This window comes from Rhinoraja longicauda, chromosome 20, assembly GCF_053455715.1.
Source record: "Rhinoraja longicauda isolate Sanriku21f chromosome 20, sRhiLon1.1, whole genome shotgun sequence".
Taxonomy (NCBI): Eukaryota; Metazoa; Chordata; class Chondrichthyes; order Rajiformes; family Arhynchobatidae; genus Rhinoraja; species Rhinoraja longicauda.
Genome location: NC_135972.1, coordinates 13,494,446 through 13,508,409, shown reverse-complemented (window position 1 = coordinate 13,508,409; position 13,964 = coordinate 13,494,446). Strand labels below are relative to the sequence as shown.

At 47.5% G+C, this 13,964-nt stretch overlaps 1 protein-coding gene across 1 annotated transcript in view; it reads left to right on the top strand.

Moving 5' to 3' along the window:
- LOC144603757 (DENN domain-containing protein 5B-like) overlaps window positions 1-13,964 on the top strand; it is a 125,359-nt gene that overhangs the window by 80,644 nt on the left and 30,751 nt on the right. Inside the window, exons 10-15 of the mRNA XM_078417463.1 lie at window positions 1,892-2,008; window positions 3,917-4,048; window positions 5,824-5,976; window positions 7,702-7,780; window positions 10,062-10,143; window positions 11,914-12,042. Coding sequence (XP_078273589.1) covers window positions 1,892-2,008; window positions 3,917-4,048; window positions 5,824-5,976; window positions 7,702-7,780; window positions 10,062-10,143; window positions 11,914-12,042 — 692 coding nt within the window. The remainder of the gene's footprint in view (window positions 1-1,891; window positions 2,009-3,916; window positions 4,049-5,823; window positions 5,977-7,701; window positions 7,781-10,061; window positions 10,144-11,913; window positions 12,043-13,964) is intronic.

Sequence of the window (13,964 nt, the reverse complement as noted above, 5' to 3'; positions counted from 1 at the left end):
AATGTCACCTACTTTCAGACCTTTCATCTCTGGCCTTTGTCCAACCATCAGCCTTTCAGAACCCCACCTCGCCTGTGTTCACCTATTTCCTGCCATACCTTGTCCTGCCCCTCCTCTCTTCCAGCTCCCCCCCCCCCCCTCCTTCCCTCCTCTCTTCCAGCTTTCCCCCCTCCCCCCCTTCCCTCCTCTCTTCCAGCTTTTTTTCCCCACCCCTACCCCCCATCCACAATCAGTTTAGTTTAATTTAGTTTAGAGATACAGCGCAGAAACAGGCCCTTCGGCCCACCAAGTCCGCACCGACCAGTGATCCCCACATACTAACACTGCCCGACACACACTAGGGTCAATTTACAATTACACCAAGCCAATTAACCTACAGACCTGTACGCTTTTGGAGTGTGAGGAGTAAACCGCAGATCTCAAAGAAAACCCACACAGATCACGGGGAGAACGTACAAACTCTGTGCAGACAAGTCAGGATCGAACCGGGTCTCTGGCACTGTAAGGCAGCAACTCTACTGCTGCGCCACCGAGCCGCCCTGTCTGAAGAAAGGTCCCGAACAGAAATGTCACCAAATCTTGTTCTCCAGGGCTGCTGCCTGACCCGCTGAGTTACTCCAGCACTTTGTGACCTATTTTCAGAGTTAATTCCGAGACCCAGCAAATGCCAGATCAGCCGCTGGCAAAATCACTTCACCACTGAGATTCACATGCCCGCATTGTGCAGTGTGTCGGAGATACTGGTCACTACAGTCTGAACAAGTCTGCAGTTCAGAAAGCAATCGATGATTGGGTGTCAAGGATTATGGGGAGAAGGCAGGAAAATGGGATGAGGAAGCAGAGATCAGCCATGATTGAATGGCGGAGTAAACTCGATGGGCCGAATGGCTTAATTCTGCTCCAATAACGTGTGAACTTGTGATGAGACTTGTCTCAGGAGCTGCCTCCACCCCGTTAGCACAGCACTGTTCTTTTTTCTTCCCTCGGTGCTTGGACCCATGCATGATGGTTTGGAGAAGTTATTTCATCAGCGACTGTTAATGGTTGGCTCTGTGATTAGCAGATTGCGAAATGACTTAAATAGTCCCGTTCAATTCTCAGTGGTCATGAGCTTCACACTATGATGCTAATTGGCCCCATTAGTATTAAATCAATAACATATTCAGGTTTACAGTAATGGAGCATGCCTCGCTCGGCAGGTTATTCGGTGGTGTGTAGGTGAGGTTCGGGCTGGGCAGTCCACCCGAGCAGAGACTGGGCTCCTGCTCCCATAGTCCTGCACAAATGCATCCCATAATTGCTAGTTTCTCCACTCTACACTTGATTTTACTCTTTAGGTTTCAGAGATACAGAATGGAAGCAGGCCCTTTGGCCCACTGGGTCCGCTGCCAACCAGCAATCACCCCGTATATTAGCACTATCCTACACGCGAGGGACAATTCACAAGTTTTACCGAAGCCAATTAGCCGACAAACCTGTACGTTTTTGGAGTGTGGGAGGAAACCAGAGCACCTGGAGAAAACCCATGCGATCACAAGGAGAAGTATAATCTCCGTACAGGCAATACCCTTAGTCAGGATCAAACCCGGGTCTCTGACACTGTAAGGCAGCAACTCTACCGCTAAGCCATGTTGCAAAGCTCACATTGTACAAGATATAGCCTCCTATCTAAAGGCTGGTTTGGTTAAATTTATCCCCACGGTTTCAGAACAGTAACTTTCAGCAGAATAAGTCTTTCGTGCTCAGAGACTTTCATCGTTTGTTGTTCTCGAAGAGTTCTCTTTTGTTTTTTGTTTTTTGTTGTTGCTCCCCTCTCACGACGTTTTGTGTTCTCCTTTCTCCTGTGCCCTCTCGCTTTGCGGCCGGTTCCCCTCTGGGCCCTCGCCTTTAGCCAGTAGAGGGGCTCCTCCTCCTCCACCACCACAACTCCATGGCCTTCTGGGAATGGGACCAGGGTTCGCCCCTCGCCGTACGACCTCCCAAAAAATCCTTCTCCGAGTGCTCGCTGGTACGTTGCGCTCGAACGCTGTGTGATGCAACGCAGCACGGTGAGATGCTCTAATCCTTCACAGCTTTGATTCATACGGTCAGTCTGCTAAGCTCACTGAAGTAGGGCTTGCACCTCCGAACTAAACTGAAAGTGTTCTCCAACTCTGCCAGATAGGGTAGAAACCTCCCTTAACGTTTCTCCAAAGCCCTCGGTGCTTTTTTAAAATGTATTTTTCTTCACTGAAGTGAGGGGTGGAAACTCTTTCTTGCACTCTAGGCCCAGCCTCCATAATAACATTATGAATGGAAGTAGATCCTGAACCTACATCATGGTTGGTCTGCAGTTAACCCTACTCCATGTTTTCTTCATACCTCTTGATCTGTGGAAGTAATGTACATCTATCAATTTCAACCTTGATAGGTACAGTTTGCCTCAGCAAGCACGCAGTCTATGGGGAAACAAAACCCAAATTACCACCAAATGAATGGGAGACTCCTCCCGACTCCACTCTTGAGTTGGTTCGCTCTGCCATTAAGATTACAGTGCCCCGTTCACACAATGATTCCTTGGAGAAAAGAAACGTTTTCTCTGTACCGTCAAACCCTTTCACCATTTTCAATGTCCCAGTCCCCTCTCTTCAGGTAAGACAAGACCTTTGTGTAGTTTTAGTTTGGCTTAGTTGAGAGATGCAGCATGGAAACAGACCCTTTGGCCCATTGAGTCCATGCTGACCACTGACCACCTGTTCACACAAGTTCTTCGCAATCTCACTTTCTCATCCCCTCCGCCAACACAAAGCTCCTTTTAACTACGCTCGCTATATTGAAGTGCTTTTTTTTCCAAATTTGCATCAGTTATCACCCACATCTGGGATTTTGCGAGATAATCACTTGGAGCGCGTGTAAAGCTGCCCGACGTGGCCACACCATGACTATAATGCGATATATCTCAAGTGGAAGGAAAGAGCGAGTAACATTTGTGGAACAAGGAAGAAAGGTTGGGATGAGCATTAAGGATTGCAGTGTCCATGAAATAGGAACAGTAGCGTTATCATTGGGAAGTAGGTGAGTTAGAAAGTAGCAGTGAATGAAAAATAGCCCAACGGTTGCCAAGCCCAGGAGCTTGACAACATATGTAGGAAGGAACTACAGATGCTGGTTTAAACCGAAGATAGTCACAAAGAGCTGGAGTAACTCAGCGAGTCAGACAGCATCTCTGGAGAAAAGGAATAGTGACGTTTACGGTCGAGACCCTGTCTGATGAAGGGTCACAACCCAAAATGTTACCTATTCCTTTTCTCCAGAGATGCTGCCTGACCCGTTGAATTACTCCAGCATTTTGTGTCAATCTCCAGGAACATGACATATCCACTTCAGAAACCCCCCCCCCCCCCCTGTGCATGGGAGTAGTAATGGATCAACTGGTAACTTGCACCACTAACTATATGTAAAATGGCTATTGTATATACAATTCTGAGAGGTATAGATAGGACTGATAGTCATATTCTTTTCTCCCAGGATGGAAAGTTCAAATACTAGAGGGCATAGCTTTAAGGTGAGAGGGGGAAAAGTTTAAAAGAGATGAGCGGGGCAAGTTTTGCACACAGTGAGGGGTAACTACCTGGAACATGCTGCTGGGGGTGGTGGTTGAAGCAGATGCATTAGTGACATTTAAGAGATTTTTCGATAGGCATATGGATATGGAGGGATATGGGTTATGTGCAGGTAGATAAATGATGGTCTTGGCATGATGTTCAGCACAGACAGTGTGGGCCGAAGGGCCTGGTCTTGTGTTGTACTGTTCTATGTTCTAACTACACTGGCCTCCCCACGTGTGTTTGCATCCCGCCACTCTGAGTATCATTTCACCGAGGTTCATCAGACGCTTGGGAAAGGAGGCCCTAAATGTATGTGCCCTGATTTACAGAAATACATCCAAGAGGCTCGGAGTTTAGGAAAAAGCCTACGGCAGCCGAAACTCTCCGACCTATCCCCCGCTGTCATTGCACAAACCAACTGGAAGTTCGTGGAAGGACTGCTGAAGGAATGTCGCATTAAGGTAACCAGTTTGCAATTATCCTTTTGACTTGGACACTAGTTTGGTATAGAGAAACAGCACGGAAACAGGTCCTTCGACCCCCCGAGTCTGGGCCGACCAGCGATCCCCATTACACTAGGACACACTACACACGCTAGGGACAATTTACAATTTTTACTGAAGCCAATTACCCTCCAAACCTGTGCAAGAAGGAGCTGCAGATGTTGGCTTAAACCGAAGATAGACACAAAAAGCTGGAGTAACTCAGCGGGACAGGCAGCATCTCTGGAGAGAAGGAATGGGTGACGTTTCGGGTCGAGACCCTTCGTCAGACTGGCGTTTCGAGTTGAAACGTCACCCATTCCTTCTCTCCCGGAGATGCTGCCTGTCCCAATGAGTTACTCCAGCTTGTTGTGTCTACCCGACAAACCTGTACGTCTTTGGAGTGTGGGAGGAAAGTGGGGAACCCAGGGAAAACCCACACGGTCACAGAGGGAATGTACAAACGCTGTACAGGCAGCCCCCATAGTCAGGATGGTACCAGGCCTCTGGCGCTGTAAGGCAGCAACTCTACTGCTGCGCCACCGTGTCACCCCATGGGAGAAGGTGATATCAGGGAATTGTTTCCTTGCCCTCTGATTTTAACTGGGTTGTTGTCTTCAACTGATGTCAAAGCTCTTCGGGGGCTGGGGACCTAATCAGTTTGCCTGTGGTCCCTGCTGGGATCTCTGTTCACTAAGACCTGGGAGATTTTCAGTGCCACACTGGAGGCTAAGCCAAGGTCGTGAGATCCCGTCTGGAGATGGCCATCAACTAACATCTTTGGATTTATGGGGGAAAAGTACCTTCAGCTGAGGGAATGTGAAGGCTGGGGATTGACAACAGGAATGGGGAGCGGATGGTCAGAATGCTGAATGTGGTTTAGTTTAGAGATATATCATGGAAACAGGCCCTTCGGCCCACCGAGTCCGTACCGACCAGCGATCCCCGCACACCAACACTATCCTACACTCACTCGGGACAATTTACATTTATACCAAGCCAATTAACCTACAAATCTGCACTTCGTTCGAGTGCGGGAGGAAACCAAAAATCTCGGAGAAAACCCACGCGGTCACGGGGAGAACGACCAAATTCCATACATAGAGCACCCGAGTTGAATAGGAAATGGGAGACAAAGGGTGAGGTGTGTCACTAGCGGTATCCTCCAGCAACTGCACTGTGCCAATGTTTCACTGAATGGTGAGAACTTGGGTAATGTGCAGGAACAGGATGATTTAGAGAACAGTGTACAGAAGTGGCTAAAATCCTGAGGGCCTCATGGGCTCTTGAATACAATCAACGAGAACTTAGATATATATTAGGCCCTTCATCCCACCGAGTCCATGCCGACTCGCTGTTCATGCTAGTTCTAGTGCAAGTGGAGCTGCTGAGATGCAAAAAAAAAAATTTAGACTTGATCTGACAATAAAGTATTATCGTATCGTATTCTATGTTATCCCACTTTCTCATCCAACCCCTACATATTAGGGGCAATTTACAGTGGGCAATTAACCTACAAACCATGTTTGTCTTTGGGATGTGGGATTAAACCCGGGCACCTGGAGGAAACCCATGCGGTCACATGGAGAACGTGCAAACTCCACACGGGCAGCAGCCGAGGTCACGATGGAACACGGGTCTCTGGCGCTGTGAGGCAGTGGCTGCACCACCGTGTGTGTGCTCTGTAATTGACCGTAGTTGTTTTGGGAAGGTGACAAGGTGGTTGGAATTCATTGGCATATGCTCCATTGCAGACCAAGCGAATGCTGGTGGAAAAGATGGGCCACGAGGCAGTGGAACTGGGGCACGGGGAGGCCAACATCACTGGCCTGGAGGAGAACACGTTGATAGCGAGCTTGTGCGACCTGCTGGAGAGAATCTGGAGTCACGGGCTGCTCATCAAGCAGGTACATTCTTCAAAGGGGGCTCTGCCTCTGCACAGACTACACTGCCCCATGCGAGGCCTTCTGAGTGTAGATCCAGCGCTGTCCATGGGCAACCACTACTGCCCTACTGCAAATCTCTTCAACCCGCTCCCGCTTAGAGTCATGCAGCGTGGAACTTGGAGCTTCGGCCCAACTTGCCCACGCCAGCCAACATGCCCCATCTACATTAGTCCCATCAGCATGCGTTTGGCCCATATCCCTCTAGACCTCTCTCCACATACCCTTCTAAATGTTTCTTAAACGTTGTGATAGTACCTGCCTCAGGCAGCTCGTTCTATACACCTGTCAGGGTTAAAACTGTGGAAACCATTTTGTGCTAACTATGGCAGCCATTTTAAGCTGAAGATGCTCCCGTGGGAAGTCGGCCTTCACGGTACCAGACACCTGCAGATAAGAAGTTGTTTCTCATGGTTTATTGAGGACAGGACATTCCAATGTTCTGAAGTACATCCTATGGTGTCTCCTTATCGCACAACGGTGCCTCGCTAATCATCTTAGCTATGCAACTCCAATTTACTCCTGTTTGACTCCCTAACACAATCAAAGGAACTATACTAAGGGAACTCTACTATGTTATTGTTAAGCCTGGCTGATGTCATGTAACTGTGAAAAATTACTGAACTGTGGAAAATGACTGGATGTGCTTTTAGTGCTGTTTTGGGCTGTATAAATATTGCCTGTATTCGGGGCATTCTTTGAGAGGGCAGAAGCAGGTGCTTGAGTGAACAGCAGTTCTTTGAATTATTTCATAGATAAGTCTAGGCGACTATCACACACCCACCACCCTTTGTGTAAGAAAAAGGGTGAACTTTGAAGACGTTTTTCTCCTCCCTCCCTCCCTCCATCCCTACGACAGTTCTTCCACAAGCCTCTCTATCTCACTGTATACATTATAGTTTTTGCTGCTCTTCTGCCCCAGCCCCATTCCTAAACACATTACCAGAGGCACTTCCTCAGCACTTGCATTATATACTGCCAGCCTTCCCCAGTACCTCTGAGTCCTCTTGCAAGGCCTTTAGTCTTCACTATAGATTTTAGAGATGCAGCGTGGAAACAGGTCCCTCAGCCCACCAAGTTTGCGTCGGCCAGCAATCACACTAGCACTATCCTACATGCTAGGGACATTGTTACAATTGTTAGTATAAGAAAATAACTGCAGATGCTGGTACAAATCGATTTATTCACAAAATGCTGGAGTAACTCAGCAGGTCAGGCAGCATCTCGGGAGAGAAGGAATGGGTGACGTTTCGGGTCGAGACCCTTCTTCAGACTGATGTCAGGGGGGCGGGACAAAGGAAGGATATAGGTGGAGACAGGAAGATAGAGGGAGATCTGGGAAGGAGGAGGGGACGGGAGGGACAGAGGAACTATCTAAAGTTGGAATTACAATTGTTAACAGAAGCCAATTGACCTACAAACCTCTACGTTTTTGGCGTGTGGGAGTAAACCGGAGCGCCCATAGCAAACCCATGTGGTCTCAGGGAGTACGTGCGAACTCCCATACAGACAGTACCCGTGGTCGGGATCGAACCCGGGTCTCTGGTGCTGCGAGGCAGCAACTCTACCGCTGCACTTGAAACGTGACCAGAAACTTCGACGCATGTCTTTTGCTTCCACGGTCGCTGCTTGATCTGCTGAACGTTGTTTTGTTTGTTCAGAGCATGTCCTTTTGTTTGATTAACTCAGGGGAAGTCTGCACTGTGGTCCCACCTGGTGCACTATCAGGACTGTGAGGAGAAGCGGGATGCCTTTGTGGACAGTCCAGGTGAGCAGGTCTCCGTCTGTAAGAGCCGGCTGGCGCTTAACAATATCCAGCGACAGGGGGGGAAAGAAACCAGAGGGGATGGTGCCAGGGAGCGTTCGATCATAGATTCACCTCACGGCAAAGTCACAACCATGCTTGGCAGCACCCAGCAAAGCCAGGGCGTGTTGGCGGCCAGCGTCGAGCAGAGATGGTGAAGCAATCTCCCTCCTGATTAAATTGCTGAAGTATCGCTCTTCGAAAGCTGCACAATTCTGGCTCCCACGGGACAAAGAGGATATTGCTGCTTATGAAAGGACACAAAAGGGAGCAACCACAATGATTGAGGGGCCGGATAGATGGGAAGCAATTATATAGATGCTTGGAAAAACGCAGCAATATAATTCTCACCGATGAGATGACACAGTGTCCTCACCGACGAGATGGCACAGCCACGTCCATTTGTGTTTTCATTTTGCACAGTCCAGACAATCCAAAGAAGCAGGGGGGGAAATTCAAAGCTAATCAGCGGGAAAGACGATTTCAGTGAATGGATTGCCAGTCTATGGAATGGATAGCCAGCCTAAGGGAGGCAGCCAGTATTGATTCATTCAAATGCAAATTGGAAGTTCGGAAAAATTACATTTTGGATGCGGTGTATGAATAATTGAAGGGTTGACATGTGGCGAATGTGGCCTCTTTATGAGAAATGGTTAACTTTGAACATGGGGCTTGCAAAGTACCGGTGCTTCCTCGTCACTTGTCTGAGGCTGGAGTGGGACTGATGGCGAGAGATCGACCGACACAGTCCATCAGTCAAGTTGCTTCATGCACTGCCCGGCGCAGTGCAGCTCACCACCAACACCCAACACTGTGGCCACTCCACTCCATTGCCCAGGGAACGTTGGCCTGGGCTTTAAACCCCTCGCACCACGTTGCTGTTTGCAGTGGAATACATCCTGGAGGTTTCATCACAGGGCTTCCTCCCCTCGACTGCCCTCCCCAGCCTAGGTGTGGAGTCTTCAATTCCTGGAGATCCGGGAACAATCCCGGAACGTTGACAACCTAAAGCTGAAACCGTCTCCATCCCGGTCACTGCCCCTTACTCCCAGCTCCCAGTCGGGTTGAAGACACAGAAGCTTGAAAGCGTGCACTACCAGATTCAGGAACACCCTCTTCCCCTCTGCTATCGGGCTTCAGACCAGCCCTTCTGGAAGCTAGGGAATGTTCAGATTCAGCTCCACCTCATTGTGGACATTGGACTTTGTCTCTGGAACTGTTGTGCTGTAATGATGAGAACTCTACTCTGCACTCTGCATTTTTCCCTTCTCTCTACCTATTGTACTTGTATTTATGTATAGTGTTATCTGATGATCATAAGTGATAGGAGTAGAATTAGGCCATTCGGCCCATCATGTCTACTTCGCCATTCCATCATGGCTGATCTATCTCTCCCTCCTAACCCCATTCTCCTGCCTTCTCCACATAACCTCTTAACACCCGTACTAATCAAGAATCTATCTACCTCTGCCTTAAATATATCCACTGACTTTGCCTCCACAGCCTTCTGTGGCAAAAAAATTCCTCAGATTCACCACTCTCTGACTAAAGAAATTCCTCCTCATCTCCTTCCTAAAAGAACGTTGTTTAATTCTGCGGCTAGTCCTAGTCTCTCCCACTAGTGGAAACATCCTCTCCACATCCACACCCTCTCCCCATCCGCTTCCACCCTATCCAAGTCTTTCACTATTCTTTACATTTCAATGTGGTCCGCCCTCATTCTTCTAAACTCCAGCGAATACAGGCCCAGTGCCGTCAAACGCTCAGCATAGGTTAACCTACTCATTCCTGGCATCATTCTTGTAAACTTCCTCAGGACCCTCTCCAGAGCCAGCACATCCTTCCTTAGATACGGTGCCCAAAGTTGCTCACAATATTCCAAATGCGGCCTGACCAGTGCCTTATGGAGCCTCAGCATTACATCCCTGTTTTTGTATATAAGCCCTCTCGAAATAAATGTGTCTGGCATTGTGTTTGCTTTCTCTACTACTTTACTAATCTCCTCTGGCCCCTCTCCAGATTATAGCATGCAAAACAAGGCTTTTCACTGTGCCTCGGTACATGTGACCATAATGCACCTAAATTTAAATTTCAATCTCCCTCTTAATCCCCTATGGCTGTTTGCTAAAGTCTTTATTGCAGTATACCAGGAAGTAATTTATCTTGACAAATTCTGTACGGTTGGTGATAAGTCTCTCACTGTGTCTTGTCTCCCATCCTTCTGCTTTTCCCACTGTTCCCACAGTTGCAACAGGACCGGAACGGCGGAAGTCAGAGTCGGGACTGATCTTGCCATCCCTCAAGGTTTCCCTCATCCATGACATGAGGTACCGTGTAACTGTGGTCTACACACTTAGATAATGCATTTTATCATTGTGTGTGTGTGGGTGTGTGTACAGACGCACATATGTGCAAACGTGCCCACACACAGACAGGTGTGCACCAGAAATTCTTTAATAACAATGTTAGAATTGAAAGTTCATAAGTTGTAGGAGCAGAATTAGGCCATTCGGTCCATCGTCTACTCTGCTATTTAATCATGGCCGATCTTTCTTTCCCCTCAACCCCATTCTCCTGCCTTCTCCCTATAACCCCCTGACACTCTTACTATCAATCTCCACCTTAAAGATATCCACTGACTTGGCCTCCACAGCCTTCTGAGGCAATGAATTCCACAGATTCACCACCCTCTGACTAAAAAAATTCCTCCGCATCTCCTTTCAAAAGGTACGTCCTTTAATTCTGGGGCCTCTGGTCCTAGACTCTCCCACAAGTGTAAACATCCTTTCCACATCCACTCTATCCAGGCCTTTCGCTGTTCGGTAAGTTTCAAAGTAAACTGTAACTTGGCACATTTTTATGTTCTGATCAGTAACTGTGTTCAGCAGAGAAGAATTAAACAGGTCACTGCACTGGAAATGCCTCTGGCACTAGACTGAATCGTTGTCCATACTACTTGCGAACTGCTTCACAACCCTACATGACACCAATACGATGAATCATTCTATTTCTTTCGCACTTGTAAAATTATCCAGTTTCCTCTTAAATCTATCCATGATATTCCCTCAATCATTCTGCGATGGTAGATTCCAGATTCCCTGAGTAAGGGATTTTCTCCAGAATTTATTGCTAATAGTTTCCAATCGTGATCTACCCCCCTCCACCTGAAAACACACCTACGCCTGCCTCAGCAAACCATTTGGCAATTATATTGAAACCTCCTCTCCAGAGGGAAGCATACGAGCCTGAACAGTCTTCCTGATAATTATATCATCTTCATTCCAGTCATCGTGCTTGGAATTCCGTTTGCTGTTTTCTGCTGTGTATTTTTGTGCTTTTCCTTCATGAGGCAGTGCCTCAAGGGAGCCTGCAATATTCAGAATCTGCTCTTCCCCCACCCACCCTCCCCAGATGTTGCTAGTTGGCACTTTTATTGCCTTTGCTATCAACTGTGCTTTTTTTTATTTTACACTATAAGACCATTGTAAAGAGACAGCCTGCAACGTAAAGAACAAGCTGATTGTTATTAATGCGGTTTGATTCAAATGGACAGTGGTCATTAAACCCCAACAGCCCTTGCTAATAATCGGCACACAGGCAATTTCATGTCAACACGTTGTAAATAATTCAGCTTGTGCTACTTCGCCATCTGTTAATGAAAGAAAGATTTGCATTTATATAGCATCTTTCCTGTCCCTAGGTGATTTACAATCGGGGAAGTGCTTGCACGCAGAAAGGCACTAATGTTTCAGTGCGGTTATTCAAGGATAAATATCGACAAGAGAGCTGCCCCGTTCATCCTTGAGTAGTGCTGGGGGATCCTTTGTATCTGCCTGAGAGGACAGATTTACCGTTTAAAGCCTTGTCCAGAAAACAACACGCCTGGCAACACTGCAGTACGTCTAGACTACAAGACCTGGGCGGGATTCGAACCCTCCACATTACGACGCGGTCACTAACTGCACTCTGTGTACTTGGCCTGCCCCGTCACAATCCCCGACCCCCCCCCCCCCCCCTGTAAAACCCCAGATAGTTGTAAATGAGGCAGGAGGGGGAAACAATGCATTTACAAATGCTGATGTAATGTCATCTTTCAGACATGCCCAGCAAATGAGTGAGATCAAGACGGACGTGGGTCGAGCGCGGGCTTGGATACGGCTCTCTCTGGAAAAAAAGGTGCTCTCCCAACAGCTGAAGCAACTGATGTTCAACCAAAGTCTTATCAAGTAAGTTTTAAGGGATTGATTTCAATGAAACTTGTTGGCCTCCCAGCGCAGTGAGATGTCCAAAGATAGACACAAAGTGCTGGAGTAGCTCAGCGGGTCTGGCAGCATCTCTGCAGAAAAAAAGGATGGGTGACGTATCGGGTCGGGACCTTTCTTCACCCGACCCAAATCGTCACGCATCCTTTTTCTTCAGAGATAGAAACATAGAAACATAGAAAATAGGTGCAGGAGTAGGCCATTCGGCCCTTCGAGCCTGCACCACCATTCAATATGATCATGGCTGATCATCCAACTCAGTATCCCGTACCTGCCTTCTCTCCATACCCCCTGATCCCTTTAGCCACAAGGGCCACATCTAACTCCCTCTTAAATATAGCCAATGAACTGGCCTCAACTACCTTCTGTGGCAGAGAATTCCACAGATTCACCACTCTCTGTGTGAAAAAAAACGTTCTCATCTTGGTCCTAAAAGACTTTCCCCTTATCCTTAAAATGTGACCCCTTGTTCTGGACTTCCTCAACATCGGGAACAATCTTCCTGCATCTAGCCGGTCCAACCCCTTAAGAATTTTGTAAGTTTCTATAAGATCCCCCCTCAATCTTCTAAATTCCAGCGAGTATGCCGAGTCTATCCAGTCTTTCTTCATATGAAAGTCCTGCCATCCCAGGGATCAATCTGGTGAACCTTCTCTGTACTCCCTCTATGGCAAGAATGTCTTTCCTCAGATTAGGAGACCAAAACTGTACGCAATACACCAATGCCCTGTACAACTGCAGCAGAACCTCCCTGCTCCTATACTCAAATCCCCTCGCTATGAATGCCAACATACCATTCGCTTTCTTCACTGCCTGCTGCACCTGCATGCCTACTTTCAATGACTGGTGTACCACGACACCTAAGTCTCGTTGCATCTCCCCTTCTCCTAATCGGCCACCATTCAGATACGGTCTGGCACGCTGCATTAATCCATCTACTTTGCGTCTACCATCGATATAAACCAGCATCTGCAGTTCCTTTCTACACAGTGAGATGTTCGTCAGGGAATGTTCCCTCAAGCAATGGATATCACCGCAGGGGGCCACATGAGGAGCAAGGGTGGTTTTGTTTAAAGATAGATGCAAACTAGTTTGACACTCGTTATGACACTAATTTAGTTTAGAGTTACAGCACAGAAACAGGCCCTTCAGCCCACTGAGTCCGCGCTGACCAGCGATCCCCGTAGCACTAGCACTATCCTACACACCAGGGACAATTTACAATCTTTACCAAAGCCAATTGACCTACAAACCTGTAAGTCTTTGGAGTGTGAGAGGAAATCGGAGGACCCGCGGGAAACCCACACTGTCACAGGGAGAACACACAGACTCCGTACAGACAACACCCGTAGTCAGGATCGAACCCGGGTCTCTGGCGCTGTAAGTCGGCAACTCTACTGCTGCACCACTGTGCCGCCCTAATGAATGTATAGTTGCTGGGAATGGCTGATGCGTTTTTGCTGAGGTTTTGTTTTGTGTATATGTTTTATTCTGAATATGGTTTATTTTGTGGGAAAAAAAGTTGTAGAATTTTATTAAAATCAAGTGAGACATGGGGTTTTATTACACAAAAGACGTGAATTTCTTTAGTTCCTTTCCCGTTCTTTGGTAATCGCAATTTGTAGCCCCTGGAGTAATTTTTGAACTGTAGTCACACGTAATCTATGGAAATGAGGCAGCCAACTTGCTACAGCCAGTAGCTGTAAATAGCGGAGAAATAATTAGGTTCTTGTTTTGGTGATGTTCATTAGAGGATGTATTTTTGCCCTTAACAGAGAGAATGTACCCATCATGTTCAAAATTATGCAGGTATTCCTCAACTTGCAACAAGGATTCTCTCCTTGATAATGGGTCATTAGGTGAAAATGGTAGGTGAATTGTCCACT